The 20,314-nt window shown below is 35.9% G+C and overlaps 1 protein-coding gene across 5 annotated transcripts in view; it reads left to right on the forward strand.

The window, feature by feature from the left end:
• Positions 1-2,955: 2,955 nt before the first annotated feature.
• The window catches only part of PPP2R5C (protein phosphatase 2 regulatory subunit B'gamma), a 63,812-nt gene continuing 46,453 nt past the window's right edge, over positions 2,956-20,314 (forward strand). Inside the window, exons 1-3 of one of the 5 annotated variants that reach the window (XM_026698506.2) lie at positions 2,956-3,397; positions 4,992-5,057; positions 14,971-15,130. In XM_026698506.2, coding sequence (XP_026554291.1) covers positions 3,365-3,397; positions 4,992-5,057; positions 14,971-15,130 — 259 coding nt within the window. In that variant the 5' untranslated portion in view covers positions 2,956-3,364. The remainder of the gene's footprint in view (positions 3,398-4,991; positions 5,058-14,970; positions 15,131-20,314) is intronic. The other 4 variants (XM_026698509.2, XM_087922205.1, XM_026698507.2 and 1 more) reach the window with 4 other exon arrangements.

The following is a 20,314-nucleotide window of genomic DNA, read 5'->3' on the forward strand; positions in this document are numbered from 1 at the left end:
CAGAAGCAGGAGGACAGATTATGCCCATAGATTAAGGTTTGTTTAGATAAATGTGCAAATGGATTTTTGTATATTTTAACATGCAGGGGGTCAAGTGATTTCTCTCCCTGAAGACTTTTGAATTCACATTGGGATAAATCATGTTAGAATCTTGAGATCCACCCTGAGGGCAAAATATGTCACAAGATGCATTTAGATTCATGTGTACCATGATCTTTATTTTCTCTGCCAAAGCATACCTTTTAACAACAGGCTACAGTATTTAAAAAGACAACGATTCAGCAATGTTTTGGGCCATATGCTATACCCTGTCAGGTCATTATGAGTGGGAATTCAGTTGTCATGGAAGAGCGGGATAACTTTGCATTGTTTTTCTCCATTTAACTCAATGGGAAGAAATTCCTTGCACCAGTTTTTCAAACCTGGCATCTTCTATACGTGTGGCGATTATAGTAAGATTTTCCAGCCACTGCAGTCCCCATAAATAAAGGATATCCAACTGGAGAAGATTGCCTGTTTTGCTATTTTATTTTTCCTGGGGAAATTACATAATATTACCCACTAGATTGTTCAGGGAATAGCACTGTATTTCATGATGACAGTGGTATATAATTTGTCCCACCACTGTAAAAGAATTGCTGTTGTAGCAATTATATCCCAAATTCTCTCAAGAAGAATTTAATCTCCAAGCATGAACAAATGTCTCTGAACCAAACTACTTAACAAACAGAAGACTTTGAATTCTGGACTTGTTTGCGAGGTATTTTTTAAAACCCAGAAGAGAAAGAAGTTAAGTTTCAGGTAGATACATAGCATAGAATTTCCCAAAACTGATAGAAAGCAGACTGGTCTATAGGGTTTTCTATACCCCCCTTCATATATAGGGAAAGTATTATAAGACTCCACTCCAAGGAGATTAAACCATGATTATCTATTTTAGCAAACAAAGCTGATAATACAGAGACCCACCAATCTAAGTTTTGGTTAGGAAGATTGATGGGTATATTATCCTGGCCAGAAATCTTTCCAGATTTACTTTATTTTAAAAATAACAATCTCTTCCTCACACACTGGTTCTCACTGTACAAGCTGCTTTGATCTGATGTTATTTGCTATATTCTTAATAGGCTGTTTTTGTTCCATAGAAATAGATTTGAAATAGCATGAATTCTCAGTTAAGATATTCAATGCCTTCTTTGAAAAACACACATTCCAGGCAGGAAGGGAATGCAAAACAGATAGTTCCCAACTTACAACAGTACATTTATTGACTGTTCAAAGTTATAAAAGCACTGAAAAAAAGGGACTTATGATCTTGCAGCATCCCCATGGTTGTGTGATCAAAATTCAGACGCTTCGCAACTGATTCACATTCATGACTGCTGCAGTGTTCTGGGGTCATGTGATCAAATTTTGCAATTTCCTCACAAGCAAAGTCAATGGGGAAGCCAGATTCATTTAACAACCATGTTACTAATTTAACAACTGCAGTGATTCACTAAACAACTGTGGCAAGAAATATGGTAAAATGGGGCAAAATTCACTTTAACAAATGTTTTACTTAGGAACAAAAATTGGGGGTTTCATTGTGGTTGTAACATTAGGACTACCTAAAGATGTAAGCAAGAAAAATATGTAGGCATCTATTTCTGCCTGAATGATCTTAAAGGAATCCAGAACCGGGAAAACCATTATTCTCTTCTGTTGAAATTGGTAAGCAGAAGATATGTAATTTTCACTGAATTCCACTAGCGACAACCTGCTTACTTGGAAAATTGCAAGAACTCTGGGACCTTAAAACATTTACTGCAGATATGTAGGTAGTCCTCGACTTATGTCCACATAAGTCCAACATTTCTGTTGTTAAGTGAAACATTTGCAAAGTGAGTTTTGCCCCATTTTATGACTTTTCCTGCCAGTTAAATGAATCGCCGAAGCTGTTAAGTAACATGGTTGTTAAGGGAATCTAGCTTCCCCATTGACTTTGCTGGTCAGAAGGTCCCAAAAGATGATCACATGATGCTGGGACATTACAACCATCATAAATATGAGTCAACTGCCAGTCTGAATTTTGATCACGTGACCATGGGGATTTTGCAATGGTCATAAATGAAAATCAGTCATAAATCCATTTTTCCAATCCCATTGTATCTTCACTAAAGGAACTGTTGTAAATCAAGGACTACCTGTCATCAGATTAGATTATTAAATGCAGATTGCAAGGCAGAGGAAGGCCTCTTGGGTAACAATCAAATATACCGTAAATTGTATTTTCCACTGTATTTCCTGCTGCAGCATCCTCCTGTAAAGTATAAGCGTCTGTTTCCAAGGTCTACTATAGCCAGATCAGGTCTCAGCAACAAAATCAAGACATTTTAAAAACCTTAACGAATTTATTTCCCGATAACGTTCCCAGACTCCACAGGCAGATTCGGCGGCCAGGCAGTGAAAGGGAAGCATTACATCCACACTCCAGCTTGGTAAAAACTGTTTCTGGAAACTAAGAAAGCCTTTTTATTTTGCTCTGAGAAAGAAGAGAATCTGGAAGGACAATGCAGGAACCTCTCAGAAACGAGAGGACAATTTATAGTGAGGACAATTAACCAATGGAACAGCTTTGCCTTCAGAAGTTGGAGATGCTTCATTACTGGAGGTTTTTAAGAAAAGACCGGACATCCGCCTAGCTGAACTAGTATAGCTCCTGAACTGGTAACCTCCTGCTTGAGCAGGGGTTGGACTAGAAGACCTCCAAAGATCCCTTCAAGCACTATTCTGATGGAGAGCGGGAATCCAGCCGGCCGGCTTCCACCCGCCTCACGCTGGAAAGCAAACGTCAACGTCAGTCTTTAAACCACGCCCTCCAGAAGTGGCGGGGTGTGGTGGTGGAGGGGGGGGAAAGGTGTGAGTGGGAGGAGGAAAAAGAACGTTAGAGCCACGTGACGCGATCAGGCCAATGGAGAGGCGGCCAGCTAGCCCCGCCGTGAAGCAGGCAGGCTAAGAGGACTCTTGGCGGCGGCTACATTCTCCTCCTCCTTTTTCTGCCAGCGCTCCCGGTAGTCGGAGCAGGGGGCGGGGGAAGAGAGAGACGAGTTCCGCGCGGGGTCTGAAGGAGGGAGCCAGCCAGCTAGCTAGCTAGCAAGCAAGTGCGGGAGGCGGGCGGGGAAGGCGAGCCGGCTGGCTGGCTGGCCGGCCAGCCGGAAGAGGAGAAAGAGCTGAAGAGCGAGAAGGAGAAGGGAGGGAAAGAAGGCAGAGGCGACGGGGCCGGCACCGCTGCCACCATCACACCTCCTCCTCCGCTACCGTCCTTTCCGGGAGGCTGCGACTCCTCGGCCTGGCGGGCCCCCAGACATCCAATCGGTCGGCCATGCCGAATAAAAACAAGAAGGAGAAGAGTCAGGTCAGGCCCGAGAGAGGCAGCGTCGGCCGCGGAGTAGTCCCAGGCAGGAGCAGGCCCTTTGGTAGTGGTGGGGGGAGATATTCTATCTAACTGGTTGGGTGGAGCAGTCTGGTGGGGCCTGGAGACTTTGGGGAGGGGGCGCCCGAAGGGAAGGCTACAATGCTGGGTGTGTGTCCCGATTTTATTGGGAATTGGCGAGATTTGAAAAGATGACACTCCCCTGGAAGGTGTCACTTGGGAATGAGTCCTTCCCACCTGTAGTACTTTATATGGCACTATTCATGTATGCATACACACGCGTATTTCTCGTGTAAACTCTCCCCCCCTCCCCGCCCAATCTCCCCCATTTCAAACTTGGATGAAATGAGGGGGGGAGGGAAGCAAGAAAGCCCGAGTTTGTACTCTGCGGGAGAACGAGAGTCTCTTGCCTTTTGGAGGGAAAAGACTTAGCGCCGCATGAGCTCTAAATCTGGCAGCAAGACTCTTTGCTGCAACAAACTTAACACAGCTGCCCCGTTTTTGCAAGTGTTGTTTTGGGATGGTTTCTGGATGTCCTAAGTGTTCACTGGTGAAAGAGGATGAGCTTAATTTGGAAAGTGACTTAGACTGTGCATGCTTAGATGGGGGCGGTGGAGGAGGTTTCTTGCCACAGTCTGGCAAACTGGTGTAGAGAGTACTAACAGAGGTTGATGTGGGGGAATCAGTCTGGCTATAATAAACTCATTTCAAGGTTCACTTGGTATTTTTCTGTTTCATTTTGACGTGTTTATGAAAGTGTCATTGAACAAGTGTTAAGATTTAAGGTACTGTTTTCCTACTTGAACAGTGTACAGGCATCATTCTATCTAGGCAGTGGCGCAATCTTATGCTTGTGTACTTTGGAATAAACTTTATTGTTCAGTGAGTCTCATTAATTCAAGTCTGCATACCAACAGGCTGTGTATGTATTAAAGCTGTACACTTTGTCTTCTAACTGGCAAATAGAGATCTGGTATCTTATTGTTTATTATTGAGTGAAACAGGAAGGTTCTCTTCTTGTTAATTAATCCTACAGTGTTAAATTCTATGGTAGCATCTCCATATATGATCATAAATGCAAATGTTTATCACATGTATTTTATTACTTTTATTAGAGTACATTATGGTTTGCTACAATTCTACTTGCCCTTATAAATCTTAAGAATAAATATCTAGGGAAATTTGTCTATTGGCTGAGGGCCTAGGTTCTTGTTGGCACTTGCATTCTGAAGTGTTTTAAACATACGGTATATGAGTACAGCTCATCATTTGGCAAAACTTTTTAAGTCCTATAAATGGAAGCTCCTTGGTAGGATACTTGAACTCATGTGACCTCTCCCTATTACAAATTTAATTAGGCCTTAAAGAAAACTAATCTACTGCCTTTGCTTTTTTTAAACTATTTCATGTTTTCTGTCAATGAACAGTGGTTTCAAAACTCTACTGCTTGTTTGACAGTAAATGCAGGCCACATATTCTGTTTGATGTAATGCACATTTTAAAAGTTTATTGAATAATGACTTTCTAACCAAAATTACGTGTGTGCTTGACATTTTCTTATCTCTGTCAATTTTAGGAACCTCCAAAAGTAGGCAAAAGTGGCAAAAGCAGCAAAGATGTACAAGATAATCTGGATATTGAGGTGAGTTTTTAAATACTGGAAAACTATGCTATGTTCTATAAGATTTGAAGGATTTGGAAGTCCCTTTTTTGTGACATCTCAGTCTGAATTCTCTGAGTAACTTTAAACCCTTCTCGCATTTCCCTAATCTAATATATGGATTCTAGGAATGATTATATTGGCTTACTTAATTGAAAGAATTTTTACAATAATATACTATAAGTGTTTTGTAAGTTTCAGAAAAATTACTGTATAAAAGCTACTTTTATTATTGAGGATCTGGAGTCTTACCATATTTCAGTAGAACTGCTAGAGTATAAATTAATCCACCTGTTCATATTCTAAGTTGCTTATAAGCTTGCAAATTGCAGTGACAAATATTTCTTAATTAAATTAAAATTGTACCGAACAAATCTTTTAATAATCTGATTGATATAAACACTAATATCCTGTTTTAACTAGTCAGTAATTGTCTTACCTGTTTTGTGCTTCTTATATAATGTAGAAACTATTCCTATGACCCTAGGACTTTTCTATTCAGTCATGCATCTCTAAATTGTATAATCTTGAGAATAAAATTTTAAATCTTCAGTAATATGTCTTTTAAAAGCTCTCTCAAATGTTCAAGGCATATGTTTTTAATATTTTTCTCAGTAATATTTCTGCTCAATATAAATATAAATATATGTAAAGTATAGATTACCTATAACTTGAGTATAGATTTTAGTTTGGAATTTTTATTTTTGCAGAAATACACAAATGTGCTTGTTAATATTAGGGTAATGATGTTATGAAAAGGATCAGGCAGATGAAACATTTAATAGCTTGTCATATTTCATTAAGCCAGGGGTCCTGTTACTAAAAAGCAAACTATTATCATTTTGAAAGTTACCCAATGTCAAGAAATGGTCAGTAATTCTAAAAGTTCCCTCAATTAGATCTAGCACCTTCTTGACTAGAGATGAACCTCCCACATTCTGCTTATAACACCACTGCACAAAGGGTTCTGTCTAATTTTCAATAAAAATTGCAAGCACTTAGCGACTATTAGATAAAGAGTTCATTCAGCAGGGAATGACAAATGTTGTGTCAGGAGTACGTAATTCTTCATACTACCAGTCATGCCTTGGATAGACTAACCTTAGTTGTGCATTTGGGGGCCACCCCTATTCCAAAGCAGTTATTCTGCTGCAGATTCAAGTGCTATGCATACCTAGTAAGGATGAACACTATGTAAGTTTCTTCTCAGTGTTTTCCTTTGTGAAGCTTTCTTGCATTAAGCATCCCTGTGGGTTTGATAATATTTTCCCTGTTGTTCTACAAGTCATATAGAAAAATCTTCTCTGTTGCTGGGGCGAGTAGAACTAAGGAGACAGGAGCATTCACAGGGATCTGGTTGCATGTATATTTGGATTAGCTTCCTTAGCTGTTACATGCAATGTACATGGGAATACTAATCGGGAAGCTTGTTGCCCAGTTTGAAATTAACATTCTACGAAAATAGAGAACTTGTATATTCAGATGCAGCTTATCTCTGGAGATATATATAGAGAGACCTTAAGAATCTTTTTCTAAGTAACAGATTTCTAGGATATAGAGTGCAAAAGTTTGACCAGTGAGTGCTGTAAAGAATAATAGGATTAATTGAATATATGCATAGATGTGCTTCTGACAGTAGAACTGAATGGGGTAATGATAGAAGAGCTTCTGCTGGATCTAACAAAGGGGCCATTTACTGTATTACTGTGCAAACCTTGTATGGTCAGAAGCATTTGGGAAGCAGTGGTGTGCAAAATTCAGATACCTGATTCCTGAGCTCAAGAAAAGGCACAGCACCTGAAGTTGTCAACAGGTGTAGCAAAGGCACCTGCACTGAATCTCTTGCCTGCTTCATACCTAAATGCCACACATTTCTAACTGGAAACAATATTTTATAGTTGTTCAGTTGTTCACTAGAAGCTATAATTATAGATATGGTAGGATGTAGTATATAAGAATTGTTATTACCATCAGTATCATGAATTTGTTCAGCCTTTTTTTAAGCTTGTAATCCAGGGCTCCTCAAAAATTCTAGGGAGGAGTAACAAGCAATTTAGAATTTGCTTTTTTTAACTCATCAATCTCATACAAGCTATCGCTTTCAGTGGGCAACCCTGTAGCATGCTTACATAAGTGCAGTGGAGAACGGGCATATGCAGAGGGAGAGCAAAAAAGTAAAAATGATAGCTTCAGTTACAAAAAGGTGGGGCTTTGCTCATTTACTCTTAAGCACAATGTGGTCTTTTTGAACACTCTTCACAGATGTCACTGGTAGAGAGCAGAGTCTTGGGCAAGTTTTCATAGCAGTCAAGTTTGCCTGTGCAAGGCTGGTGCAGACAAAGTTGGATCTTAGTAAAATTCATTTCTGCTGTGCCTGGCCAGACCTGCAGTGGACTTGCACAGGCAAAGCAAGGAGCAAAAACTGGAGCAACTTTCTATATATTATATAATCTGCTGTCGCCGGCGGGGGTGGGGAGAGTTGGGGGGTGATTTTGTTATATGTAGAGTATTAATTTATTTGATTCTTTTTGTTAGTTTTTATTGTTTTAAATGTGGTTTTATATTCTGTAAGCCGCCTTGAGTCGCCATGGGTGAATAGGAGGCACTATAAATTCAATAAATAAATAAATAAATATGTATCTTGTCTATCCATCTCTAAAAACGAACTCCCCAGTCATAGCAGCTTTATTATTTATTAACCTATCAATCCAGGGGATTATAAATTCTTACAGCATATGCTGGTAAATTATAATGTCTGAAAATGTAAACATATATTGTCTTTCTAAGACACCACATAAGCCTTTGTGTCCAATAGGAGTTAAGTTGTTCCATGCCTCACAATCAGGAGGCTGTGAGTTCGATCCTAGATAGAGGCTAATATTTGGAGTAGACTCTCCTGTTCAAGCAGGGGGTTGGACGAGATGACTCCAAGGTCCCTTCCAACTCTTGTTATTCTATGATACTCTGATCAATTTTACCTTGCCTCCAGTGCTGCCATCAACATCTCTCCCCAGTCTCTATTTTATATAAAAAGTTTCCCTTGATTCTGTGTGATTACATGGATACAACTTTTTCTGATTTCCCCATCCAAGTTTAGATCTCTGGGATCTCCTCGGGATGTTCCATTCAGTTACTGACCAGGGCTGACCCTGCTTAGTTTCTTCAGAATCAATCTAAAAGTAACTAGGTGATATGATATGCTGTAATTTTGCCTCTTTAATTTTGTCTAATTTTTGTAAATGCAATTTGAAATCTTTCTATCTGAAAATGTACTAGTATATGTTATTTTTTAAAATGTTAGTGGAAAATGCCAGATTGTAAAGTCTAAAGATTGTCCTCAATTCAAAGGACAGAAAGAACAAATAATAGTAACTTACAAGAATTTTATTTTTAAGTACCTATATAAATGATCACTCTATTTCAATTTTCATAATACTTTCTAAAAATATTTGTGCAATAGTGAAAGAAACTTATTTCAGACATCATGCACAGTTATATAAATATTAAAATGTGGGGTTCCTAAGACCAAAACAAAATTAGATTTAATAGCCGAACTTGTAACTCAGTTTGGGTGACAAGGCAGGGTTTAGAACTACATATGATGTGGATGTAATCCTAATAGCAGTAATCTTCACTTTCTCAACAGTATCTAATAAAACAAAATATAAGGCATCATATCTGATTGTTTCTAATACCTAGTCAGCACTAATTAAGTAAAGCTGAATTGGGGAAAACGCACACAATACACTATATATTTTGTCAGACGAGATACAGGACTGCAAGTTTTGGTAGCAGTTAAGCGGCTTCCTCTTTTCCTGATTTCAGGAAAATTTCTGCATGCTTCATGAAATGAGGATTGCCCTCACATTGTTTTTTGCATACCCAGATATCTATAATTCCATCCAAAGAATAATATTTCTTCTTTGACCAGGTATTTTATTGTATGGATATAATTATTTTAACTGCTTGCAAAAGATGTAATAAGTTTGGTTTCGAACTTGTCTACCTAATCATGTCCATATGTGAGGATATTATTGTTGGAAAAATGTGTAGGCTTTAAATATTGATTTCCCTCCCACAGAGTTGTGGTAATCTTCTTATTTACTTTGTACTCTAAATCCAAATCTTCCTGTTATAATGCATACTGTTTTATTTAGCATGGTAGTCTCTTAAAACTAGTATACTATTTTGGGGGAGATTTGACAAACTGTTAGAAATATAGAATAGTTATCTTTCTTTTTCTTTGCAACTATTACTGGGTCATAAACTTGGATCTCCATATAGTACCATATATTGCCTTGCTTTGGACTCAAATTGGAATCATTCTATCATTTTGGCATTTGTCCACAGGCATTGACTTCAACTGCTCCATTTCTTCTTTGTCTTATCCAAAGAAAATCTGGTGTTCCTCTGATATGAATTGACTCATTCCAGGCCTTTTACTTCATTGATTCCCAGAATGCCAATATTCAGTCATGACATTTTTGCTGTGACAGCATCAGGCTTGCTTAGGTTCATACCCTGATATTCCACAAACTAATATGGCAGATCTATCTTTTCTTTTGGCTATGGATATATCAGCAGATGGACATTTTTTTCAGCTAGGCAGCTATCTGGAAATTCCAGCTACTTTCAGATGCCCAATATTAGCTTACACAAAATATAAAAAGTTTTATTGTTTTCTGCATAGCTGAGAAATTGCTTAGGTCTTTTTCTCTGCAATCTTGCTTCTCTTGCGGTAGATTTATTAAGAAGAAGCTAGTAATAAGCAGGAGATTAATTCATACATAATATGTGAATTCCTAATTACTTATGCTAGATTACTTCAAAATATGCCTTTGCAGAATACTTTCACATTCAAACTGCCAAAGATGCTACTGAGATCTTGTGCAGAATGAAAAATATTGAGAGACTTGATATTTGTGAGATATTTAGCATTTACAATAAAGCATTTAAAGTTGGGTTCTATGGGTTACATCTGGAGATATTATCTGTATTATGGCATTTGCAAGCATTAAACCATAAACCTCTGGCTTATAATTGCCATATTATATATACATTAGATAATACCCCATGTAAATCCTAAAAATCTAATATTAAATTCAATATTAAATCACTATTTTTATTTCCTTTTCTAGATAAGCAAAGGAGAGAGAAATGTGTGGTCATGTACTAAGACTTCAATATTAGAACTGGAATTTCTATTAATATGGATATTAGCATGTCATTATGTCAGGGATATATTATGATAGTGAAATAGTTTTCCTCTAGAATTTCAGATTGCCTCCTGCAGCATCTAGCAGGGATTGCAAATTACAGATCTGAATATTTTAACTGTTCATGACTTATGGTTATCTAACCTATTCTTAAAAGTCTCCAGTGGTAGAGAACCCACAACTTCCGTAGAGAGATTGTTCCTCTGTGGTACAGACCTTATTATCAAAAAGGGTTTCCTCACATTTCAACAAATTATCACACTCCCTGAAATTCTACCCCCAAACTGAATAGCAATCTGGGAACAGAACAAAAAACTCTGTTTTTTCTTCTATTTCCATAATATTGTTTTATATGTATAAAGATTCTGTCCTTTCTCTGCACTGTATTCAAAATAATTCAGCAATCCTAAAGTAGAGAAAGAAAAGACTCTTACATTTATATTCTGGTCACTTTTTTTGTTCCTCTGTGGAACAAAACCTTTGACCTTATTATCAAAAAGAGAGTAATTAATATGAGAGTAATTATTAAATTACTTTTTAGCTCCTGCAATCTCTTACTGTTCAAGAGCTGATAGATGTTTATTTTTGAAGAACTTTTATTCACACCATATCCAGTTCATTTTGAAATAATATAGTGTATGTTTCATAAAGGATGGTGTTATTTTTGGTGTTTGTCTAGGCCAGTGGTTCTCAATCTGTGGGTTGCGACCCCTTTGGGGGTCGAACAACCCTTTCACAGGGATCGCCTAAGACCATCGGAAAACACATATTTTCTATGGTCTTAGGAACCGAGCCATAATTTTATGGTTCGGGGTCACCACAACATGAGGAACTGTATTAAAGGGTCATGGCATTACGAGGGTCAAAAACCACTGGTCTAGGCTGATATGACAAACACTCCTTTTTTTCTGGATAGCTTCAGTTAGCTAGTAAATATTTGGAATTGTGAATATTTTTATCATATTTTATATGCCTCTGAATCATCAGCTCTTTTATCCATGATTATAGCATTGCTTTATCCAATTATTTAGTCTAAAATAAGCGTATTATTGCACAACAAATTGGTCAGAGTTAATTTTAGTATAATATAAAATCCTAACATTATTATTTATTTCGTCCTACTCAAACTTAATTAGTAATCAGGTCTTTTTAAATATTGATTATCCAGAAGGGGAAAAAAGTGTTACCTCATGTCCAGGCTGGAATTTTATATTTTAAATCCATTCTATTAAAACTATGTAATGTTTTCCATTATGAAAGAACTGGTGGGGAGGGATTGAATTTTCTGAAACCAATGTTGTAATCTTTAATTTGCATTATTTGCTATGCAGCATAAATCAGTTTTGCCCTTGCTAGATGCAGAATTTAATATTATTTTTTATAAATAATTTCTCATTTTATCCTCCAAATTATTCAATATTTGGAATCTTCTCCATTAGTTCCTTAAACTTAGTAACTAGCACAACTTAAAAGACAACGAGATCAGGGCCATTTTGGAATCATTTGTGCTAAAATGGAACTGACTTTTTTTCCTTATTCTTGCTACCAAGTTTTTATAAGTTTTACCCAATTCAAATCCAGATCTGAAATTATGCTCTTGTGTCTTCAGAAATAGAGGGATTATATTTTCTTCATCCCAGAATGCAGGAAGAAAATTGCAAAACCATCCATGTTATTACAACTTACTATACTTTAACATTTCACAGCAGTAGCAATATCTAGCCATCCTTGGCTGATATCAAGAATATGAAAAGGGGTCAGGTCTGGTCAGCACCTACCTGGGTGAAAGACTACCAGAGCTTTCCAGAATAAGCTATAGATTAAAGTGGGATGTGTGAAAAGAAAATCTGAAATAAGGGAATTGTTAAAACAAAAAGTCTATATTGTTGTTCCTGGAATTCAAACTTGACTTGATAGGAGATTTTATTTACTGGTTATTCTAAAACACTATGGCTATGTATAATTTCTTGTATCAATCTTAGTATTGTTTACTGTCCAGTGTAGAGGTTTTCCCAAGATTCTCATGATACCCTTCTTTTCAGTTACATTACATATTGGCAGCTAACCATGAAGCATATTTGAAATATATACAGTACTATGTTAAAGGATGCTAAATAATGGTAGAGTTTTTGTGAGCATTAAGTGTTTATGTGTGTCATGATTGCATATGAGATTTTTAAAAAGCAACCGGGTCTTGTACGTGCTATTTTGGAAACCTTTGTGATACTATAGGAGGCAAGGAAAACACAAGGAACACAAGGAAAAAGGTGAAAAGCTGCTTTTTTAGCTTTTTGAGTATTTGATGGTACATTTATAGGAGTATGAATGATGAAAACAAATTATCAAGAATATTTGACTAGGATGACTTCAAATTTATCATTATCATATTTGCTTTGGTATATTTACATTTTTATATCCATAGTTGTGAGTTTAGTTCCACAGTTATAGAAATTAATGTCAGTACCTGTAGCTTATTTCTTATAAATAAACGCACACACCTTCAGTCTTTAAATTAGAATTTAAGTAGTGAGAAACTTAAGTATCTCTTAAGTATTTTATCACTACTTAAATTTAAGTTATAAACCTATGCCAAACACCTTTCCTCAAATGGCTGAAGATTAGGAAAGAGGAAATACTGTAGTTTGGGGAATAAGTAATTTTTCTCAGCAATTTCCTCAAGGTATTCCTTTCTTGAGCACATATTAAAAAATCAACTTTGAAGTAGTAATATTATTTCAGTCCTCTCTTTGTTCTATAGTTTGCAATAATATTGCTTATAACAGAAAAATTCCCATTTTTGAGTATCAAATTCCTTGTTTACACAACAATTATAAATAATTGTCTATGTAGGTAATTATATATGCCAAAATTTAACATATTGTAAATCTAGTTTCTTCCACTGGAGGTTATGAAGTTTTTATATTCAGAGGGCTATCTAGGTTTACTGTGAAAATAAAGTCATAGTTTTGAAAGGTGTACACTAATGCAGGGATTCCAATCCTCTTTAAATCACTGGTACTTTTGAGAATGTATTCTCGGCACTGTCCCCAAAATTTCATCTTGGAAGACATGGCCAGTCACAAAATAGGGCAATGTGATTTAAAGAAAATACTTTTTTTAAAAAAATTAAAAGGCAGAGATGAAATCTGAATAATAAAACAGAAACTTTTGCCTTGGGATCTGCATAATGTTATAGCCAAATGCATTTTGTTCAAGGCTTAAAGATAGTATTAGGAATAAAGATGATTCTAGAGATGGTTAGCAGCAAGAGAGGGATCTATCAGCATAAATTTCAGCACTTATTAATGAGAAAGTAATATCCATAGGAAGAAAAAATGCACAATTTAAATAGCACATTGAAAAGCTTCTCCAAAGGTTTACACTTTTAAAATACATTTTTCAAAGGAACCCTTGAAGACAAGAGCCTTCATTTTTGTAAGGGGTAGGGAAGGAATGTCTTGTAATTTCATCCAATTTTCTCCTTTGGTGGTAGTCTATGAATCATATCTTGTGATATTTTACAACATCTGTAAGGTTGTCCCAGGGAAGTATCGCAAATCAATGGCAATGATTTCTCCCAGTATAGTTCAACTCTTTGACTATTATACGAATACATATTTCATTCAAAAAAGAAAGGCACATATATGTACTTTCAGTTGTATATACAGTACATAGGTAACTGTAACCATTCCCATATTAGAAATAAAGGCTTGAACATGACTATTATCATGAATTTCAAGATAGCCAAAAAGAATATTATTCTCTCTGGAAATGGAAACATGTGTGTTATTGACTTAATGCTAAAAGATCTGTAGCTCAGGCTTAAACTCTGGGGTCCTTGGTGTTCTTTGTCCTTGGTGGCTTTCTTGCAGATGTTTTGTTACCAACTAGGTAATATTGCTACCGATGAAGTTACCTAGTTTGGTAATGAAACATCTGCAAGAAAACCATCAAGCTCAGAATACCAAGAACACCACAGCCATAAGGTTTACTTCTAAACAAAAAGCTTCGGAAAGTGGAATCTTGTTGGAATCTTGCATGAGCAGTAAATCAAGTTCTTGTAGCTTTCGTGCAGCCATAACTTTTGCCTTCCTCTAAAATTATAGCTTTTTTTGAAACTCATTGAACCAGATACTACACATATTAAACACTTCCAATAACTTTAGTAACTTTGTCTGTTTTTTAAAAATCGAATAAAAGAGAAAAAGAAATCAAAATATATTAAAAGCAGTTTGCAGACGTTTAATCTCCAAAGTAGTGTGATGGTTTATTTTGTAATCCTGAATTGCAAATAGAGAAAACTTAAAGAAAACCAAACATAGGATCATTATAAAAAGTACTTCTTTTCTAAAGAAAAATGAACAATGAACATCACCACCTTTCATAAGAACCTTTATCTCATGGAGTTTGATAATAATATGGCATTTGTTCATTTACATTAAAGCTTCCTCACTCTGCTTCCTATCACTGTGTACCATTTCCTTTTAGGTTTAGGCACAAAAACCAGCTGGGTGATCTTGGGCCAGTCTCTCTCTCACTTCTAGGAAGATGGCAATGGCAAACCACTTCTGAAAAACATTGTTAACAACATTAAGTGAACTTTGCATCAATAAAATCTGTTGCTGCCTAATTAACATCCTTTTTAAGAAGTCTCATGATGTTTTGCTTTTTAAAAACAGGTCTCATGCAAAAAATCGAATACTGTATCATCTGCAACACAGTTATCTAAAATCAAAGTAACCTCTACACAAGCTGCAGCAAAGAAAGAAAAACGGCAGAGTTCTTCAAAATTTAGTATTACAAGTAATAGAGAACTCCAAAAACTGCCAGCTTTAAAAGGTATTTGCATTTTTTTTCACATAAATCAAAATACAAGTGGGGATCCCAAAGTCAAGCCTGTGAGATACTAATTCATTGTGGATAACTTTTTCCTTAGTTGTCTTTTTTTTTCTTAATTGTGTTATGTTTATATGTTTATTCTTATTACTTCACTAATGTTTTTTACTTGTTCATAACCAAGCATCACTTTGGCATAAGGGGCAGACATAAAAATTGAAACATTGAATGATGTTGGTTGTAAAATGCTCTTTCATGAAGTGGCCAGATTTTTAAACATAGGACTAGCAGCAAATAAACAGAATATAATACTTGACTAGAAACAGCATAGGATCTAATGGTGTTATATCCTATTTTATAATTAACAATTTTTGGAAAGGCTTGATGTGTACATGCTTAGAGATTTGTCACTTACAATTTCATGTACAGAATTATGCTTTTTGAATCTCTTTACTTTGCTGACATAATGTATTTAAAATACACAGATACCATTATTAGGATTAAAAAGCTTTTATATAATGGGCTGATAATCATGGGATCCTTCCAAACCATGAGAAAAAGAGAAATAAGATCTAGTGGAGATATTTTGTGTCGTTTGGAGGTATTTTGTGTCGTTTGTAGGCATTAATTTCTACAATATGCCAAAGTAAAAAGCAAACATTTGATAATGAATTATAGTAATTGCCTGATTTCTAAATTATTAATAAAATCTGGATTTCTTTATTTTTTCATATTAAATACTTGTAATGTGATCTTATCTTGAATGAACCTAAAGTGCTGCGATATACTTGCTTTATGAGGTACCTTCTATATACCAGTACTATACAGTACAAGTTCTTTCTTTGACAAGACAATTCCATCCTAAGTTACACAAAACTTTCTTCAAGTGAACTTTTGCTCACACAACAGGAATTCCCCTACTTGCTTTTCCCTACATCATATGTTCATGACAGCTTTTGTGATTTTGAAAGTGGACATCATCATTTTACTGATACAATGACTGAACTGTTGTGCTGTTTCAGTGTGCTGTCTGATGGGTATTTATTTCTAAAATATATTTGCCCTTGTCATATTTGCTCAGTAAAAATAATCATGGTTTCTGGGCATGATTGTTGATTTCTTTTAAAAAAAAGCTTTGATCAGAAAATAAAAATAGGAGGAGGAAGCCATGAAGTACACACAATCTCGTAGGAACAGTGAGGTAATCACAATGTATTACTATTCCACAATATGCTTTCTTTCTACAAGTTTAATGCTTTCAAATTTTGTGCTTGTTCAATTAAAATAGGTTTGATTTCTCTCCTAAGGCTGTAATTAATATTACCTTGTGGAATAATATTGATCCGTTGAACCTAAAAACAGTTTTCATTTCTTTGTGCTTAAATAATGCTTGATGAGTAGTATATATGGCTTTCAGTTTTAATGATAAAACATGAATATCTCAGATAGCTTACCTGAAAGAGATAGAGAATAGTGAATAATGAGGAAAGAAAATTTTGTGGAAAATAATTTCATAAAGTATCTTTATAAATATTTCTTGTTTCTTTTGCAAAAATCGTGGATCTGGTTTACCATTAACCTTCTCAGCTTTTGGAAAATGGATGCAGATATGTAATTTGCCCAAAGTTACACCATCTTGGCAATGTTAAGTCTTAAATGCTGGCCATTGGACTGTATGTATTAGGATTTTATAGAATTTATTACATGATAAATGCAATGTCCAACATTTATTTCAAAACCTGATGTTACAGTCATCTAACTTTTCTGCAATCCGGTTGTAAAAACAAAACATTCATATTTAAATTAAATGAACTGGAGCAACTTTCTTCAAGTTGCTAGTATTTTAGACAATCCAAAAATGTACTGTGCATTTTTTTCATACAGTCTGATGAAATTGCTGCTACTTAACACCAATTTTGCATGTTAAATAATTGACATATATACATTATAAACCCTTATTAAATCAATTTTAATGTTTAATTATTAGAGAGTGTTTGAGGACTGATTTTACCTTAAAAATAAAGGTAATACCTGGCTCTAAAATGTGTGTTATATACCCTTCAAAGTCCAGCTCACTTTTTTTTCAATTCAGGACTTGAAAAATGGATGGACCTTTCATAGAGGTCAATTTTAAGGTAGGCGGCCATTAAATTGTGCCTCATGGACATGAGCCCATATGTTGATTTTAGTTCTGTATTTTAGCCTTTTTAAATATAGGCTAACAACAGCGTTGAGCTGAGTTATCTGGTGTGTTTGATTAGAATGGCTGCATGTGACATGCAAATGATTGATAGCCTATTTAATTCATTTTTATTAGAAAGCCCAAATTGCATGTGCATCAACTCTCTTTTTAATCTGGATGAAAAAAATTATTGGGAAATGATAGAGACAAAATGGATATTCACTTTCTAATTTTTTATAAAATGTTCAGTGTACATGATACTGAGATGCTGAGTTTCCTTTATTTCTATGTTCCTTCATAGAATTTTGTAATTGCTCAGTTAAATGCTGTTATCTGGAAGAATATATAAAACTTGAACCACATTATCAAAATCTTCTAATTTAAGAATTAACATTCTAAAATATATATGTATGTATGTATGTATGTATGTATGTATGGTATTCAGCTTTGTTCAGGTATTTTCCCACGTCATTGTAGTTGTGCTTTTAAAGTTGTAGCAACGTTTCGGCAGAATCCCATCCGCCATCATCAGGCTTCTGGACGAACAGACGAACACAATACAGAAGCCTGATGATGGCAGATGGGATTGTTACAACTTTAAAAGCACAACTACAATGACGTGGGAAAATACCCGGACAAAGCTGAATACCATACATGTAAGTACCCACGAAAACTTAAGAAAAAACACACACACACACACACACACACACACACACACACACATATGGTATTCAGCTTTGTTTGGGTATTTTCCCATGTCATTATAGTTGTGCTTTTAAAGTTGTAGGCAGAATCTCATCTGCCATCATCAGGCTTCTGTATAGTGTTCGTCTGTGAGTCAGGCTTTCACAGCCATTTCTGTTTTAAATTTGGTGCTAGCCTACTGCTGTGCCAGAATGGTTTTTTTCTTCATCCTGATTGGTTGGGAGTCTTGGTCTGTGTTTATTGGTCTTGGAGTTTGCTGTGTTCTGCTTGATTGGTGTTTCTAATATCTTCTGTCTGTTTTGTAGCTTCTTTTGTCTTGATTGGCTGGAAAGTCTGACTCACAAACAAACACTATACAAAAGCCTGATGATGGCAGATGAGATTCTGCCGAAACGTTGCTACAACTTTAGCACAACTATAATGACGTGGAAAAATACCCAAACAAAGCTGAATACCATACATATAAATACCCGTGAAAACTTAAAAAAACAAATATGTGTGTGTGTGTGTGTGTGTGTGTATGTATATAAGTTGTATATTTTTGGTTCTGTGTGGCTTTTGAGACTACTAATACATTGACAATACTAGCTTTGCTTGGTTATGTTTTTAAACAGTGAACTGTTTTTAAGAGACAATGGTATTTTATTTCACTTTAGAACTTTGATAAACAATGATATTTAATTAGCAATGTAGCATACTTGGAAAGATAACTCATATTTACTATAAATGGTTTATTAGAAAATAAACTGAAATATAAGGGATATTATTTTAAGTTGCTGTCCATTTTCAAGAAGCCTAAGCATAGTTTAATTTTTGACCATTGAAAGGCAGATAATGGCTGGATTTTTATATCATGCTAAGCTGTAATAGTGCTAAGGCTCAGCATAATATGGTTTCCAGGGGTGGGATTCTACCAGTTCTATCCGGTTCTATAGAACTCCTTGTTAACTTTCTAAGCAGTTTGGAGAACTGATAGTTAGAAGCAATCTCCTTTTGTTTTTTTCCACCCTTTTTACATTCTTGCCAGAACCTAGACTTCCTGTCTCTGGAGCTTGTGAGGCTTGGCTTTCTTAAAGGGGAAGGCTTGTTTTAAGATTTTTACTCTGCTGTTGGGAAGAAATACTTCCCTGGTCAATCAGCACTTTGAAGAAATAATTGAATAATGAAGCAAAGCTTTTAGTGACAGGGAACCAAGATGAGTGCACTCAGCAAGGCTTCTTGGCTAGCTAGAAAGATTGACATTCAAACGTGAGTTTACATACCCTTTCTGAGTTTTGGTCTAAAACTTGTTTTTGGTGAAGGTTAATTCTGTGCTTGGTGATGTTTAATCCTGTGTTTATTGATGGTATAATCTTCCTTATTCAGCTTCAACAAGCAACAGCTACTGTTGTGATTTAATTATTTGTATTGTGTTTGAATTTTTTCCTGCCTCATGGTTTCTTTTCCTATCTGGGGAGGGGGTCTTCCTTCACTGCTTTTTAGTACTATCTGGCACTGTCCTTTTGGGGTATATGTCCAAGAGGCAGGATGCAAGCTTGGCACTGATTTTTTTTACTGCCTTTCTGGGGGACATGTGACCTTTCCTTAAATCTGGATGATTTCCTTAGGATATCTTTTGAGGTGAGAGAGACCAGCTGGTATCTTTGAATGATGCAAATGGATCTAAGGATTGCTTTTCCTGGGTGTGCTTTTTCTGGAGAGCTTAAATGACCTCTCTGCTAAAGGGTTTCACTTTATGAGCAAGAGATGGCTGCTTGATAGTTAGCATTGCATTTTAACTATTTTCATTCCTCAAGGTGCTCTGGCACCCTGCCTGATTTGTAACTCCGGCTTGCAGGTATTTTTAATCGAATGACTGGTATTTAAGGCAGCTTTTTGCAAGCAAAGAAGGTTTTTGTATTTTTGTACAGGTAATCCTTGACTTACAACAGTTCATTTAGTGACCATTCAAAATTACAATGGCACTGAAAAAAGTGACTTATGACCAATCTTCATACTTATGACGGTTGCAGCATCCCCACTGTCATGAGAGGCCAGGCAAGGAGAAGCGCTCCTTGACATGAGTGATGTCGAATTGGCCATGCCCACCCAGTCGCATGACCACCAAGGCACACCCACTGAACCAGTTGTTAAAAATACTGAATCCCACCCTGGTGGTTTCATATGTGTGACCCAGATTGCTGTAGTTTATGCAATAAACTATTATTCAAAAATCTGGCTTAACACTGATTACAGGTAATGTTAAGTTTAAGTTACAGTATTTATTCTCATTATGCAGATTGTATGAAGTTCCTGATTGA

The sequence above is a fragment of the Pseudonaja textilis genome, chromosome 1, assembly GCF_049901715.1.
Source record: "Pseudonaja textilis isolate UNSWEBS1 chromosome 1, rPseTex1.2, whole genome shotgun sequence".
Classification (NCBI taxonomy): domain Eukaryota; kingdom Metazoa; phylum Chordata; class Lepidosauria; order Squamata; family Elapidae; genus Pseudonaja; species Pseudonaja textilis.